The following is a 14,019-nucleotide window of genomic DNA, read 5'->3' as shown; positions in this document are numbered from 1 at the left end:
TTTCAAACAGGTTATTGCTCCTTTATTAATAAATATTGTCTTTTTTACAGCGATGTAAACATACAAATATTACATGGATTCCACAGTTTCTGCTACCTACTGTGTATTTTGAGTATTGTACAAACAAGGTGAGAAGCCATACCGAGAGAGGAAGCACAGATATGTGAGTAGAAAAAAAAAAGACGAAATGAAGGCTTGCCTGACATAGGGGTGGCATCAGCTTAACAGCACATGTTGGAAGACTGGGATAGCTTTTAGCCCAAACTTAAATCACCTTGCAAAGTTTGGCACTGTGCAGTAGAAGTTCACCAGCTGAACCTTGTGTTGCAACAATGTATTATTTCAAATGAAATTCAGTTGGCCCCATTAAGAAGCAAATTAGGCTATACCCTTACAGAACCTAAGCGATGAAAATGCATGTTGGCGAGTGCCGATTTTTAATACCCTGATCATCATTTATGTGGCCAAAAGAATATCTAAGCATGTGCTATATATTTCACAATCATTTTTCCACTAGATTTCTTCAGATTACTTGGATATGCCCACAAAAAGCCTTCCAAACCAAGATTCTGTCAATGACATTATGTCAATCACTGCTACTGCATTAATATTGCTAAGAAAAGACACTGGAATGCAGCTTCCCCTAGGCAGAGTATAGCGGACATGTTTCCGGACAATGTGTTTTGTTAATTATATTAGTAACATGGATGAAGAAATCATGGGAAGTGTTGCTCACAGACTTCTCCATTGGAAGAATACTCCTCCATGAAAATTATCACAATTTTGATGTTATATCAATCAAATGAGTGATTCATACCAGAAGCTATATAATAAACCTGTCCATGTGCTAAAATACCAAAATGGAAGCATTCTCAACAGGACTGGTGGTACCTGTCTTTCTCTGTGTCATTTCAAATACATTGTTTCTGCTCCTTTACTCCAAAAAAAAAAAAAACTGTAGATACTGAAGAACAATGTTAAGAAAAGATTTGGAAAAAACATAGTGACTGGAGAAGTGACAAGTCTGCATAATGAGGTGAAGTCATCATGGATGCAAAATGCCTCCATTAGGACAGCATGACAATCAAACAGATACTGATCATCATCTCGGTCATGTATAGTATAGATTCAGCATATAACATTAATGCACTACATAGTACCCATGCAAAGTGGAATGATTATCTGTGAGTATAGTACCCTGTGGGAAGACTTATAAGAAAAGGAAGACAGAGGAAAAATGAAGGTAATACTTAACTCCATTATCTGATCAGAAGTACAATAGCTGGAAGAATTCATTTTCAACCCATACCACCTCAAACTACAGACAAAACATGAGATATATAAATATGAATGATTATTTCTGTTGCCACTGTCCTTCCAAAAAAAGTAAGATTCATAAGATACAGAATTGTTCAGCTACAGTTAGTTACCCCAAGAGAACACTTTTTAAAATGTATTGCATTAGACATTTGCTAAAGCTAAATATAACACATCTGCAAACCCTTATCTGATTAAAAAAAGTTTGTGACATATAAAGAAAAAATATTATTTTATCATCTGAAGTATAGACATACATGCCACTAATGATGAAATATCTGTTGTCTTCCTGTAAAACAAGAAGTCACACATCGATTGAATATTATGACCAAGAAAATACATTGTACATTCCTACCTTCTAAAACTTTTGATAGAAACTCAGAGGATGGCCATTTATCCTGGAATTCTTGTCAAAGTGGAGAACCAACAAATCAGACACTGAGTTTTGCATTGCATTTTTACATTCTGTTTCCAATCACTTACATTGTGAAATACAGAATTAAGAGGATTGATATAGAGACATTACTCCCACACAATCATTGGCAATATTTTATGATAAATTACCAATCATAATCATAACCTCAATTGAACTTGTTGCACTAACAGACATTCTTTGCATAGGTTTTGTTTAATACTTTTATTTCATTTCACTTCATTTCTGGGGGAGGCATGTAGCAAAGAATTGATAATAGAAGGGAGTAGTCACATTGGTGTCAAAATTTAGTCTGAACTAACAATCATTTTGGCAATTCATTCGCCAAACTGAGGAGTGAAGATGACATACACTGCTATAACATGGGCCAAGTAGGAGCATATCATATCCATTCTATGTTACCCGAAACCATCATAAAGCACAATGAGCTACAGCTAACGTTACACAGGTAATCATTAAAATTGTTGCATTGGCCATCAATAACTAGAGACTATTGAGTTTTCAGCACAGCTGATAGTACACTAAATGGCAATTGACCACAAAAACCACAAACTTTGACCTCACTCATCAAATGAAAGAAAATGTGAGGTTAGCTAGAAAGATTTGGTGGTGGTATTAAATCTCCAAACGGATACACTTGCCTAATGAAGACTATAAGAATGAGTTGAGAAACTCTGGTACAACTCAATACTATGACAAACTCACCCTGTACCTTTTATGAGTTTTGTATACAGCCTCTATGTCTATTCTATACTTCAATAGGAATGTCCAGTCATATATCATCCATTCCATGAAAGCTCCTTATAAAAGTAAATAAAACTGTACTGCAAATATCAGTATCTAGAAACAAACATTTGCCATCAGAACCAGTCTAACATGAAGCATTTGCACTTTTTGATTTCTAAAAAAGTAAAGAATGGAATGAACACATACATAATGTGTCCCTCAAACACAGAAAGAGCAGCACTTATAGAAAATCATGCAAGATCCTATCACATTCTTTTCATCATGTACTAAAACCTGACAGCAGATACATGATGCATGTGAGGAAGAGGAAATGAAGATGTTATGTACTGCTACCGACTTACATCAGAATATCTGTCATTCATCAGTTTTGGGATTGCAAATCAATATACATGCTCATCTGCAACAGGGCACCCTACAAATCCCAGTTTGTGTTTGCTTGATGTGACACTGGCTTCTTGCTGTGAGCAGAAATCCAGACACAACATAATGATCCAAAATTTGACTACATGCATAAACAAGTTAGTAATTTCATTTACCATCTTTTCTTTTTCTGTTATTTCTTCTTGCAATAATTCATCATCATAATTTTTAAGTCTACAAATAATTCTTCAATATAACTTTCCCCCAGCCTAGATAGTTTATTTACTTTTTTTTTGTAATGAGAGGGAGGCATGCCACATACAGCAGACTGAGAAATAATCAAAGGTCACTGTTCCATCAAAATATTTATACTACCCAAAGCAGTGGATAGCTGTACAGCTCACTACAATCTGTCAACTACAACCATCATATCGAGGTCGTTTATTATTGATATTATTGATCATTTGGTATCACCATCACTAGGGGCGCACAGGTTACAACTTGGCATGTCATATCTAAGCAAATTAACTGATACACTACTCAGTTTGGGATGAGGCTACACCTACATGCAAAAACTGTAGTAGTTTCTGAATTTCACATAGACATGCAACAAGTCTCAATTAATGATTGAAGAAATGTACGAGTGTTAGTCCACTTGAGAATATGCCAGCCAATTAATTTCCTCTACGATTCGAGGAGGGCATGCCACCGGCAGACCTGGTGGCCCTTGGATTCCCGCATCTCACTCCAGTGGCCAATCTCCTCCTCGCTGCTGTTGCTAAGGCCCATGGAGAACCAGCCGATGGACTCCTTGCGCTTCATCCCCTTCTTGTTGAAGACGCTGAAGAGAAGCGTCATCTCCGGCAGTTGGAATTGGGCCACCTGTACACAAGCACACACACACACAACAGAGAGAGAGAGAGAGAGATGAAGTGTTATACACAAGTCAAAGACTTATTTTTACTCGATATGACGGAGTGCATTATGATCACATGTGTGGCTAGTGTCATAACTGCTGTTCACTTTCATGTTTCATCCCATATGCATGGATACTGTGAGATTGTATGATTTTATGAAACTCTATCAACCAAAGATCAGGAGTATGAGGGTCCAGGGGCGGATCTAGCTTTTTTCCAAGGAGGGGGTTTAAGGGTTGAGCTGGGTATTGCAAAGTGAGTGAGAGCAAAGCGAGTGGGGGGGGGGGGGGGAGGGTGTGGGAGGGGGGTATCCCCCCTCCCACAGTAGGGAGATTTTCAATTTTTAGGATTGCCAGCTTGCAATTTTAAGCATATTAATTACTTTGCATGCTCTATTTTCTCTCTCTCTCTCTTTTTTTGCCAAACATATATACAATGTATATATATATATATATATTTTTTTTTTTTGGGAGGGGGGGGGGGGTTGGTGCAGCCCCACCCGCGCCCCAAGCGCAGTGGAACATGTCTGGTTTGGGGGGGGGGGGGAGGGCAAAATTTCGACGGGGATGGGCACATTGACGTGATGGTTTGAGATCCTCGGCGAGGGAGCGAAGCGACCGAGCGGGGGGAGGGGGAGTACAAAAGTCGCGTTTATAGAGCATTTAAAAGCAAATTTCTAGGAAATTAAAAAGTGGATAGAATCATTTGCAAATGACTATGATTATACGGGGGTATAACATTATTTCATGAGACGGTGTGAGATCCGCGGCGAGAGCGAAGCGACAGAGCGGGGGAGGGTGTGGGAGGGGGATATACCTCTTCCCATGTCCCACGCATAGGGACTTTTTGTAAAAACAGAGTATAAAAGTCGCGTTTCTAGAGCATTTAAATCAAATTCCTAGGGAACTAAACACAGTAAAAAAAATCCCCGCGAAGGACTATGATCATAAATTATGCAAACTATTCATTCTATTATAAGTATGGACAGAGCGAGCGAGCCACTCTCACTTTGCCATTCGTCTGAAATGTATTCATTAAAAGCTAAAACGTAATCGCATTGTTTGAGCAATAAAAATTATTCTTGTATTACAAGAAAGCATAGAAGAAAAGAAAAAAAGTAGGCTTTACTAAAGGTATGTTCCACGGGGCACACTCGAGGACGCGAGGCTACCATCTATACACTAAATTTACTCATAAAGTAAATATTAGTGTATAAAGATATGATAATGTATATTGATAGTGTATTATAATTTTCGCCCCGTTAGGGGCGACAATTTTGCATATTCAGTTTTAAAATTGACAGCTTTTACGCAAGAAAAGTGCCTTTATTGTTGATTTTGGTCTTCAAATAATTGACTAATTAGTTGTTGTTTGTTTGTATGTTCTTTTTTTTTTTTTACTTGGCAGCCCAAGAGGGGGGTTTAAACCCCCTAAACCCCCCCTGTAGATCCGCCACTGGGGTCTCAGTAAGAACATACAATAATGAATAAATGTATAAAAATGAACATCCGAAGACTCATTTGTCTTGTATTTCTATGACGCATTTTTGTTAGTGGAATACAATTTCAGCACACCTATTGCTGCTAAGATGAAAAAGCACCAGGATGCCACATCACACACAATATTTTAAGAATCCTCATATGGAAAAAACATTCATAACTTCTACCTACATCATGCAAAATTGGTCAAAAAAAACCAACAAAAACAATGATGAACACGATCTCCCTGCTTGCAAAGTTTCTGACAAAAATTCATCAATGTTAATTTAGGATAGCAATAATCTATCACCAAACTCTTGCCCCATCTATGCACTGATTTACCAAATGAAGCCTGGTCACACATCTAATGTCTGTGGGATTCTGCACTCTACATGAAACAATGTTTTTTTTGCAGTTTCCAGCTCAAGTAGAATTTTTTTTTCTTCAAAAAGTACTGTAAATTACAACATCTATATTCTTTCTTTAATGACCCAGACAGTGACAACATGCAAGAAATACTGCCAGGACCACCTCATATTAACTCAAGTCCCTCATCATTTAAGATCTGTATGTTAAAGGAGAATTCCAGTCCAATTGAAAGTTATCAGAAAAGAAAGAGTAAAGTTTTCCGAGCAGAACAAAGAAAACTTGATCAAAATCGAATGAACATCAAGGAAGTTATGAAATTGTGAAGTTTTAGCTTATTTTCATGAAACAGTTCTCGAACCGTCAATATGAATATGCAAATACTAAATTGATGATGTCCTGTCCTCACAATTTGTCATACAGGTTTCATACAAAAAATTTTGAGATTTTCAGTTTTTATTCAAATGCAATTATGCCCAGTCTCAAATCCTAATATATCTGACTGTTTTTTTTTTCTTCAAATCATCCAATCAGAAAAAACAACATGTCTTATACTTTCATAGCAGAAAAATTTAGTTTTAAATTTTTTTTTGTACACAATCTGTAGAAACTGTGAGGTGATTATATCATCACCTTACTCATTTACATATTCATATCAAATCTTCAAGAATTGTTCAGCAAAACACAGTGAATCTTCAAAATTGTGTAACTTCCTTACTCTAATGACCAAATTTTCATTGTCGTGCTTGTCAGATTTTACTCTTTCCTCTCAGACTAACTTGTAATTGACCCGAATTCCCCTTTAAGCTATAAATTCTGTTTCACACAAACCTGGAAGAAGAAAGTTTCCTTAAACGTCGGGTTAGACTGCCCTCGTCTGACAGAGGTCTTACTCTTGGAGACTTCGAAACCACTTGATGACATCAGTGCCACCTTCACATAGGAGTCTGGTATAATGAAGAATGAATGTCAGAAAAATGATTTCAAATGAGGCACATTTTGCATAAAATGCCACATTTGGTATGTACTATACCACCACTGGTAGATACAGCTAGAAGTTTGGAGTGCATCTGGGGAGGCATTTCATGAAGCATTTTGTCAGACAAATTTGTTGGACAATTTGCTTTCCGTTAATCAGGTGCAAGGATTTCAGTAGCTTAAAACAGTTTGACAGACAAAATAGCTGACAAAACCCTTCAAGAAATGACCCCCTTCCCCAACAACAATAATAATGATAATAATGATGATAATAATAATAATAGTGATACAAGGATGACGACGATGACGATGTTGTTAACAACAACAACAACAACAATAATGATAATAATAGCAATAACAATAACAATAAACAACAATAATAAACAACAACAACACTAATAATAATGATAATAACAATAATAATAATAATAATGATAATAATAATAATAATAATAATAATAATAATAATAATAATAATAATAATAATGATAATAATAATAATAATAATAATAATAATAATAATAATAATAATAATAATAAACATGCAATCCTAAATTTGCCCACATACGTACCAGGAGCCCTGCCAGCAGCTCTCTGCTTGAAGTGACTACCCTTGATGATCTCCACATCCAAGCGGCCCGTGGTGGCGTTGTAGGCGAGGCCGACAAGGAGCTCCGGCACGCTGCCCTGGCCCAGGGATTGCAGGGAGGAAGTACTGTTTGTGTCCGAGAGGTCTGAGGTGCTGGAGTAGGGGGATGATCCACCCTTGGACTGAAAATAAAGAATGACATAGACATGAAAGTACATGGTGTCGTGGTGTGAATTTTCTTCAAGTTGTCTCCCTCTACAAATAATATTCTCTCGCTTTCAAAACAAGAAAGTATAGAGGGGTGAATTTTCTTCAATTTGTTTCCCTCTGCAAATAATATTTTCTTGCTTTCAAAAAAAAGAATGTATGATTCATTTTCTTCACATGGTATCATTCTTCAGCTTCAACTTGTCACAAATTCCTTCTGAAGCCCCAGGGTGGGGTGGGGTCATAACACATGATAAAAAGTAATATTTGAGATACAGCTAGGGTGCTACAGGTAAGCATTCTATTTTTTTGTCTGCTCTTATTTAAAGTTCCACACTGCTAGTGAATGTAAACAAATAAATGTCTCATACAGTTTCTTTGAGATTATTTTCGATTAATGTCCTGAAATGCTGTGAAGGTCAAACATTATTCAGGCTATGTACTTAAATATCAGTAGCTACAGTATAACACTCATTCCATGAAATCTTCATTCATATTCTTGGCCCATTCTCAGTAAAAGCGTTCAAATACGGAATTTTGGTGTCGCCGACATTCCATGACAGTTTGCGGTTCCCTGAAACCTATTAGATACTATCTATATGTTTATAATATATCACGAGGACTTTATTTGTTAAAAATAAACACGATCAAATGCGGTTGTCTGCCTTTTTGTATAAAATTTTGCTGTTAAACTTCGTTAAGACCCCCAAAACGCAGTGTCGCCGGCTATTTCAGAATTATGTTTTATTGCTCCTCTCCGTCCACAAACACACTTTCCAAATATCATTTTCATGGACGATGAGCATATCATATGTGCTAATCACAATACTCAAAAAGTTCCAAAATTTTTATTGACTTCTTTTTTTATAGCCTTTTGAAACCTGTCGCCAAATTCACCGCCAGATACGTTACCAGTTTCTTTAGTGTTACAGCATTGCGAAAATAACAAGACTATACAATGACCCTGTGTATATGAAACCCTGAGGATATACTTCATACACTGCAAGTACTTAGATTTTTTTGTGCAACAGCTCTTTATTGAGAATACGGTACAATGTTTGAAATATCGGTTTTCTACACTTTTATTTGGACAGATACGTTACATACTTTTCACACCACCCACTGCGACAGATATTGCAATGTCAGACAAATTGTATATTATACATTACTCCTCGGAATGACGCATCGATTCAACATTAAAGTTTAGTACAAGTGAGAAATATTTGGTAGATATCGCTCTCATAATAATATGATCGACCATATACGTTACCACAGATACGTTACCCCAGATACGTGACCGAATTTTGCTCATTGGTCTTGTGCTTTCTGGGGATCAAATCTGGTCAAAATTCATCCCTACACATTACATGCTTCGTTTTGTTGGACCTCAGGATTATATTCTTACACCAAAAGGACAGAGAGGTGAAAAAGAGCAACACTTCCACATGATTTTTCTTTGTGCGTCAGTGTCTCACAATTCAATGTCAAGTTTTCCGACAGATACGTTACCATATAATCAAAATGCTGAAAAGAAATTGTAAATGTTTTTACAAACAAATCGTTGTGTGCTCATAAACTCCAAAGTTCTATTCTATAAAACCCAGCCACTTTCATATTCCATGCAACAACTTTGAACGTTTATTTTACAAGACGAAGCTAAGATTCAGCATATCAGTTTTTTGCTTTTCAGATTTAGCAGATACGTTACGTATAATTCAGGGCACCCGCGGTGACAAATAATGTTATGTAAAACAAGGTGTTCATAAAACAATTCTGCATAGAATGACGCTTCCATAAAAAATTAAAGTTATGTTCAAATGAAGAATATTCAGTAGAAATTGCTCTGTAACTTCACCTACAGATTCATTTACGGTACGCCAGATACGTTACCAAACTTTGAAAGAGTAAAAAGTAGTTTATGAAACGCTTCCGAGAAAAGTTTCAGTGTTCTGTTGCATATTTATTCTAGTGTTTTTCAACATATGAAGAACTACTCAAGATTCATTGATAAGTTGAACAATTATTTATTCATTTTCATTAAAAGGGATGAGCCAAATACGTTACCATAGGTCAAACAACTGTTTAGCAAATCGAGTTCATAGAGACTGTACCTACTTCTTTCTAAGTGCCTGCAAAAAATATATATTTTTAAACCTTGTTTGCATTATCCATCAAAACTTAATGAATATTTATAGTCAGATGGATAAATACATTCAGACGTAAGATGAGAATATTCTGTGAATGAAGAACTCAGCTTTCACATTTAGGGCTCTTTTCCACTACATTTCATAGTTTAAATATTACGTACAATGTTTAAAATTGTTAATTTGGGCTTACATCATTCATTTTTACATCAATTCATGAGGTCAATAATTAAACAGGTGATATTTATTAATTCATACACAACTAAAATTATTACTCATATTTTTACCAGATACGTTACCAAAGGTGATTCGATGTTTTTCAATAGTTATTTCCCCAGGAAAGCAATTCATATTTGTTTCCAGTGGAAATTCCAGATCGGATCGTTCCCTTTGCATGATTTGTGGGATTCGAAACTTTATTTGTAAGCGAAATTTGCTAAAAATACAAAGTGAATCTTATGGTTACATTTCCTTTCAGCAAAAAGCATATTTCAAACTACCACACAGAAATAATTTCTACCAATTAGCAAGGGATGACAACATCTTTACCTCTTGAAAAACCGCAATATCTTTAGGGGGGACAGATGTCTTTTCCTGAACAGAAATTGGATCAAAACAATAAATTTACTTCAGAGTTAGGAGTCCATTACAACATGTAAATTTGTGGTAACGTATCTGATTGGTGATCAAAAATAAAAAATGATGCTCTATTTCCATTCATTTTTACTCAATGAATGGCCATCATTTAGAATGTTCCACTTTTTGTTTCGTATTTGACCGGTTTTGAAGTTTCCGAAAACACGTCTTTGAATGTATTACTTTGTGGTTGATTTTTCGGTTTTACTCACATGGAATTGAACACTTAATCTGAGAATGGCCCTCTTGCCAACTCCTGAGCTAGATCCTATATGTGTAACATTATCTCCTGGACGATTAAATCCATCACAATCAGACTCTGAGAGAGAGAGAAATGAGGTGTCACTCACTGTCTCGCTGCGGGGCTCAATCCGTACTTTGATGATCTGCTTGGAGGAGACGTTGAGGGAGGAGAACTTGATGATGCTCTCGCCCATGAGCCTCTCCTTCCGCATGCGCTCGCAGCCGTACAGCCGGCAGCGCAGTGCCGTGCTCACCACCTCATGTGGGAAGATGCGGGAGAAGCGGAAGAGCTCCTTGAAGAGCGGATCCTGCGACTCCCTGATGTGGGTCTTGGCCCGCTGGCGCTTGGCGGGCAGCAGGAGCAGGCGGAGCCGGTAGCTGCTGGCCCCGCCCTCCTCCTTGGATGGCAGGTTGTGGCATTTGATGACGGTGACGTTCATGCGGCGCGCCTCGCCGTTGTACTGGAAGACCAGCTCGAGCTCGCCCACAGCGGGTCCTGCTTCTTGTGGCTGGATAGTCTGTGTTGTTAATTCAGCACAAAGAGAGATGCATGGTTAATGGGAATGATAATCATCATCATTAAGGTGAATCTTTGATTCAGCGGAAGAGACAAGGTTTGACATCATTGGTGGCCCACGGTCACTAGAAATGGATGTTGACCTACCACTTAAAAAAGTGTTTTGGCGGCCAGATTGGGGTTCCAATAATGTGTGAGTGTGTGTACATTGTTTTTTTTTAATGTGATTTCCTATGTAGAAAAAGAATAAGAGAATACTAAACCTACGGCTCAGGATTTCAAAACTGCATGCATTTCAGCTACCATGCAAGGTTGCAAGATAGTCTACATGGCTGAACTCAGTCTATTTTACTGCCAATTATGACCAAACTTTCCATCTTAATCTTATCTATCCAATAATAGAGACAGGCATATACCTACGTGTATATGTTGGATATAATCATGTCATGAATAAGTGGTGTCATGAATAATCATGTTGGTGCTTCAATTCAATAATAAGTACCATTGTGTTAAAATTAGTAAACTTATTTACAGTATATGGCATTTGAAATCCCTTAAAGGGGATGGCTAGTAACTGATCAGTGGGAATCAGTGGGAATGCTGGAGGATGATTGTTACAATCCTTGTGGGATTCATTTAAGAGTACATTATATATCTATTGTTGTGTGAAAATCATTTGCTTCAGAATGGTCTCATATTCAAGTAATGTGCAGTTTAATGTTTCAAGGTTAGCGTGCCTGGTCAGTGACGGGGCATTAATCTGCACATTACTTGAATATGAAACCGTTCTGAAGCAAATAATTTTCACACAACAGTAGATATATAATGTACTCTTAAATGAATCCCACAAGGATTGGAACAATCATCCCTCAGCATTCCCACTGATTCCCACTGATTGGTTACTAGCCATCCCCTTTAAGATATCATACAAATTCCAATTTTCACACAATTATCAATGTGTATGATCATTTCAATGTTTTGATTTTTTTTTTACAATTTTCCTATGTTTTTCCTTCTTTCTTCTTAGTCAAAGTGCATGGTATTTGACACACTTTTTCATAACATACCTACCAATATTTTCATAAGTTATCAAGATTTACTGGGTTTTTTTAATGGTATATCATTTTTTATGTTTCCCTATATTTCCTTTATTTATGTGCCACCAAGTTTCATAGTCGGCCATTAAAGTAATTGGTCGTGCATCAAAATAAAAAGTTAGTGTTGAGCCATGAAGAGAGTAAGATTTCCTCCTAAATACACTCTCATTCATGTAACAGCCAGCAACAATGATATCAATGCATTTTATGTGCAGATAACAGCTGTCAACTACAGCCAGTGTAAGTGCTCTACAAGAAATATATTTCATAACAATAACATGCATGTTTACTGCTGTACTCTGGCAAACAAAGTGTAAGCAAGGAGGTTTAAGAGTTGGAGTTCCAACTGGCTGTAATTATTCAAACAGTTGTCAGATTTCTATTGATGTACAAAAGAATTTCACAGGTGCATTTGTGCATCAAACATCTAGCAAAGGAAATAAGACGGTTGTGACTCCATTCCCTTGAACTTGCTTGGTGTAAGTATCGGACAAAATTAATGTACTAAAGTGGGCATGTATGTAGGACAAATACAGAACAGAAAGAAGCAACTAAATATTAAATAACATATTAATCAAGTAAGAACTAATATTTTCATACATCATGTGTTAGCAGCCTGTTCATTTAGCACAATAAAAAAAAATATATAACTCATAATCATAAACTATAATCATTCATAATTTACATAGAATGCGTCCACTGCACTAAATCTAGATTTTTGAATGTCATGTACTCCAAAGAATGTCTGTTTTGAATAAATGATTAATCACCATGCATGTGTACACTTGGTGCAATCTCGGCACACACACATAAAAAAGAAAAATCATGGTGTTGCTGGCAAATATTTGCCCACGCCCTGAATTAATCCCTACAGCCCACAATCTTTTGATAAGCAATCATGGGTAAACGAAGCCCCCCCCCCCCCATCCTCTTAATCCAGTCACGTCAAGCGCCCACGTCAGTTTACATTTGCTGGTATATGCTGTTGCAGCATAAATCTATAGATCACTGACAGTTATACAACCAGATGTATTGAGAAAACAGTGACCATTTGGTATTCCCAAACTGCAATAACTTTTTGTAACTCTGTAGCAAAACATACTAATGCCACTATCTAATGTTACATGGCAGGTTTTTGGCATTGGTGAAGATCCCTTTTGTGGGTCATCAAAGCAGTCTGAACAGGGAGGTTTCCCACCTCCTTGGTCTGAACCAGAAATGTCCCATGCCATGGTAATACACACATTCAGTACAGGGAGTGCCTTTATTCAAGTAAGAAATCAGAGATTCAAGAAAGCACTGGGAGAGAATATGTCACATCTTAAAACAGTTTATATAGCTTAGGTATAGAGAATATTATACAAATATTGACTACTTGAAGGGACATAGTTAACACTATTTGCCCAGAGGTGATTTCCCAACAGTTTTATGTCCATCAACTTCATCTTGGGGTATACCATTGTTGAGAAATCACCTCTGGGCAAATAGTTTTAACCCTTTGACCCAAAAGAAAGCAGCTAGTCAATATTTATTTTATATACCACATCCCACTTAATTCTATGACATATACAATATTGAAATAAAGGCAGTGAAATGAAATTGTGTCATGCTAATGATCTGAGAAGAAAGAATTACCTAAAGTATCATTTCACAATGCGCAAATATAGATATGCACACAAGTGACATGAGCACCAATGTGCAAATGTAGTCCCCCAAAAAAATACGCTTATGCACATCTTGAAAGAGCACTAGACAACTGCCGATGAGCAGCATAGCAAAAACTATTGACTGCACTTCTGACCAATCAGAATTGAAAATTCATCAAATGAGGTATATAAATAAGACACAAAGAAAAAATAGAATATAACGAGAATATTAAGTTGTCAGTGGTGTACAAGAAAGATGGCAACTGTACAAGAAAGACCTCACAACTTTTTTGTTCCAGTTACTGAGTTTTCTTTCAATTGTGGCTCTTTCCAAATGAAGCAAT

General features: G+C 36.8%; 1 protein-coding gene across 2 annotated transcripts in view; it reads right to left on the bottom strand.

Annotated features, from left to right (window-relative positions):
* Nucleotides 1–2,779: 2,779 nt before the first annotated feature.
* Nucleotides 2,780–14,019, bottom strand: part of LOC139736166 (synaptotagmin-14-like) — a 70,764-nt gene continuing 59,524 nt past the window's right edge. For both annotated transcript variants that reach the window (XM_071646895.1, XM_071646896.1), the window contains exons 6-9: nt 10,523–10,933; nt 7,169–7,367; nt 6,450–6,565; nt 2,780–3,739 (exon numbers count right to left, since the gene is read on the bottom strand). In XM_071646895.1, the coding sequence (XP_071502996.1) occupies nt 3,542–3,739; nt 6,450–6,565; nt 7,169–7,367; nt 10,523–10,933 (924 nt within the window). In that variant the 3' untranslated portion in view covers nt 2,780–3,541. The remainder of the gene's footprint in view (nt 3,740–6,449; nt 6,566–7,168; nt 7,368–10,522; nt 10,934–14,019) is intronic.

The sequence above is a fragment of the Diadema antillarum genome, unplaced genomic scaffold (assembly GCF_040938485.1).
Source record: "Diadema antillarum isolate AM-2024a unplaced genomic scaffold, OU_Dant_1.0 seq00000633_RagTag, whole genome shotgun sequence".
In the NCBI taxonomy this organism is placed as follows: domain Eukaryota; kingdom Metazoa; phylum Echinodermata; class Echinoidea; order Diadematoida; family Diadematidae; genus Diadema; species Diadema antillarum.
This window is presented reverse-complemented; position numbering and strand designations above follow the sequence as displayed.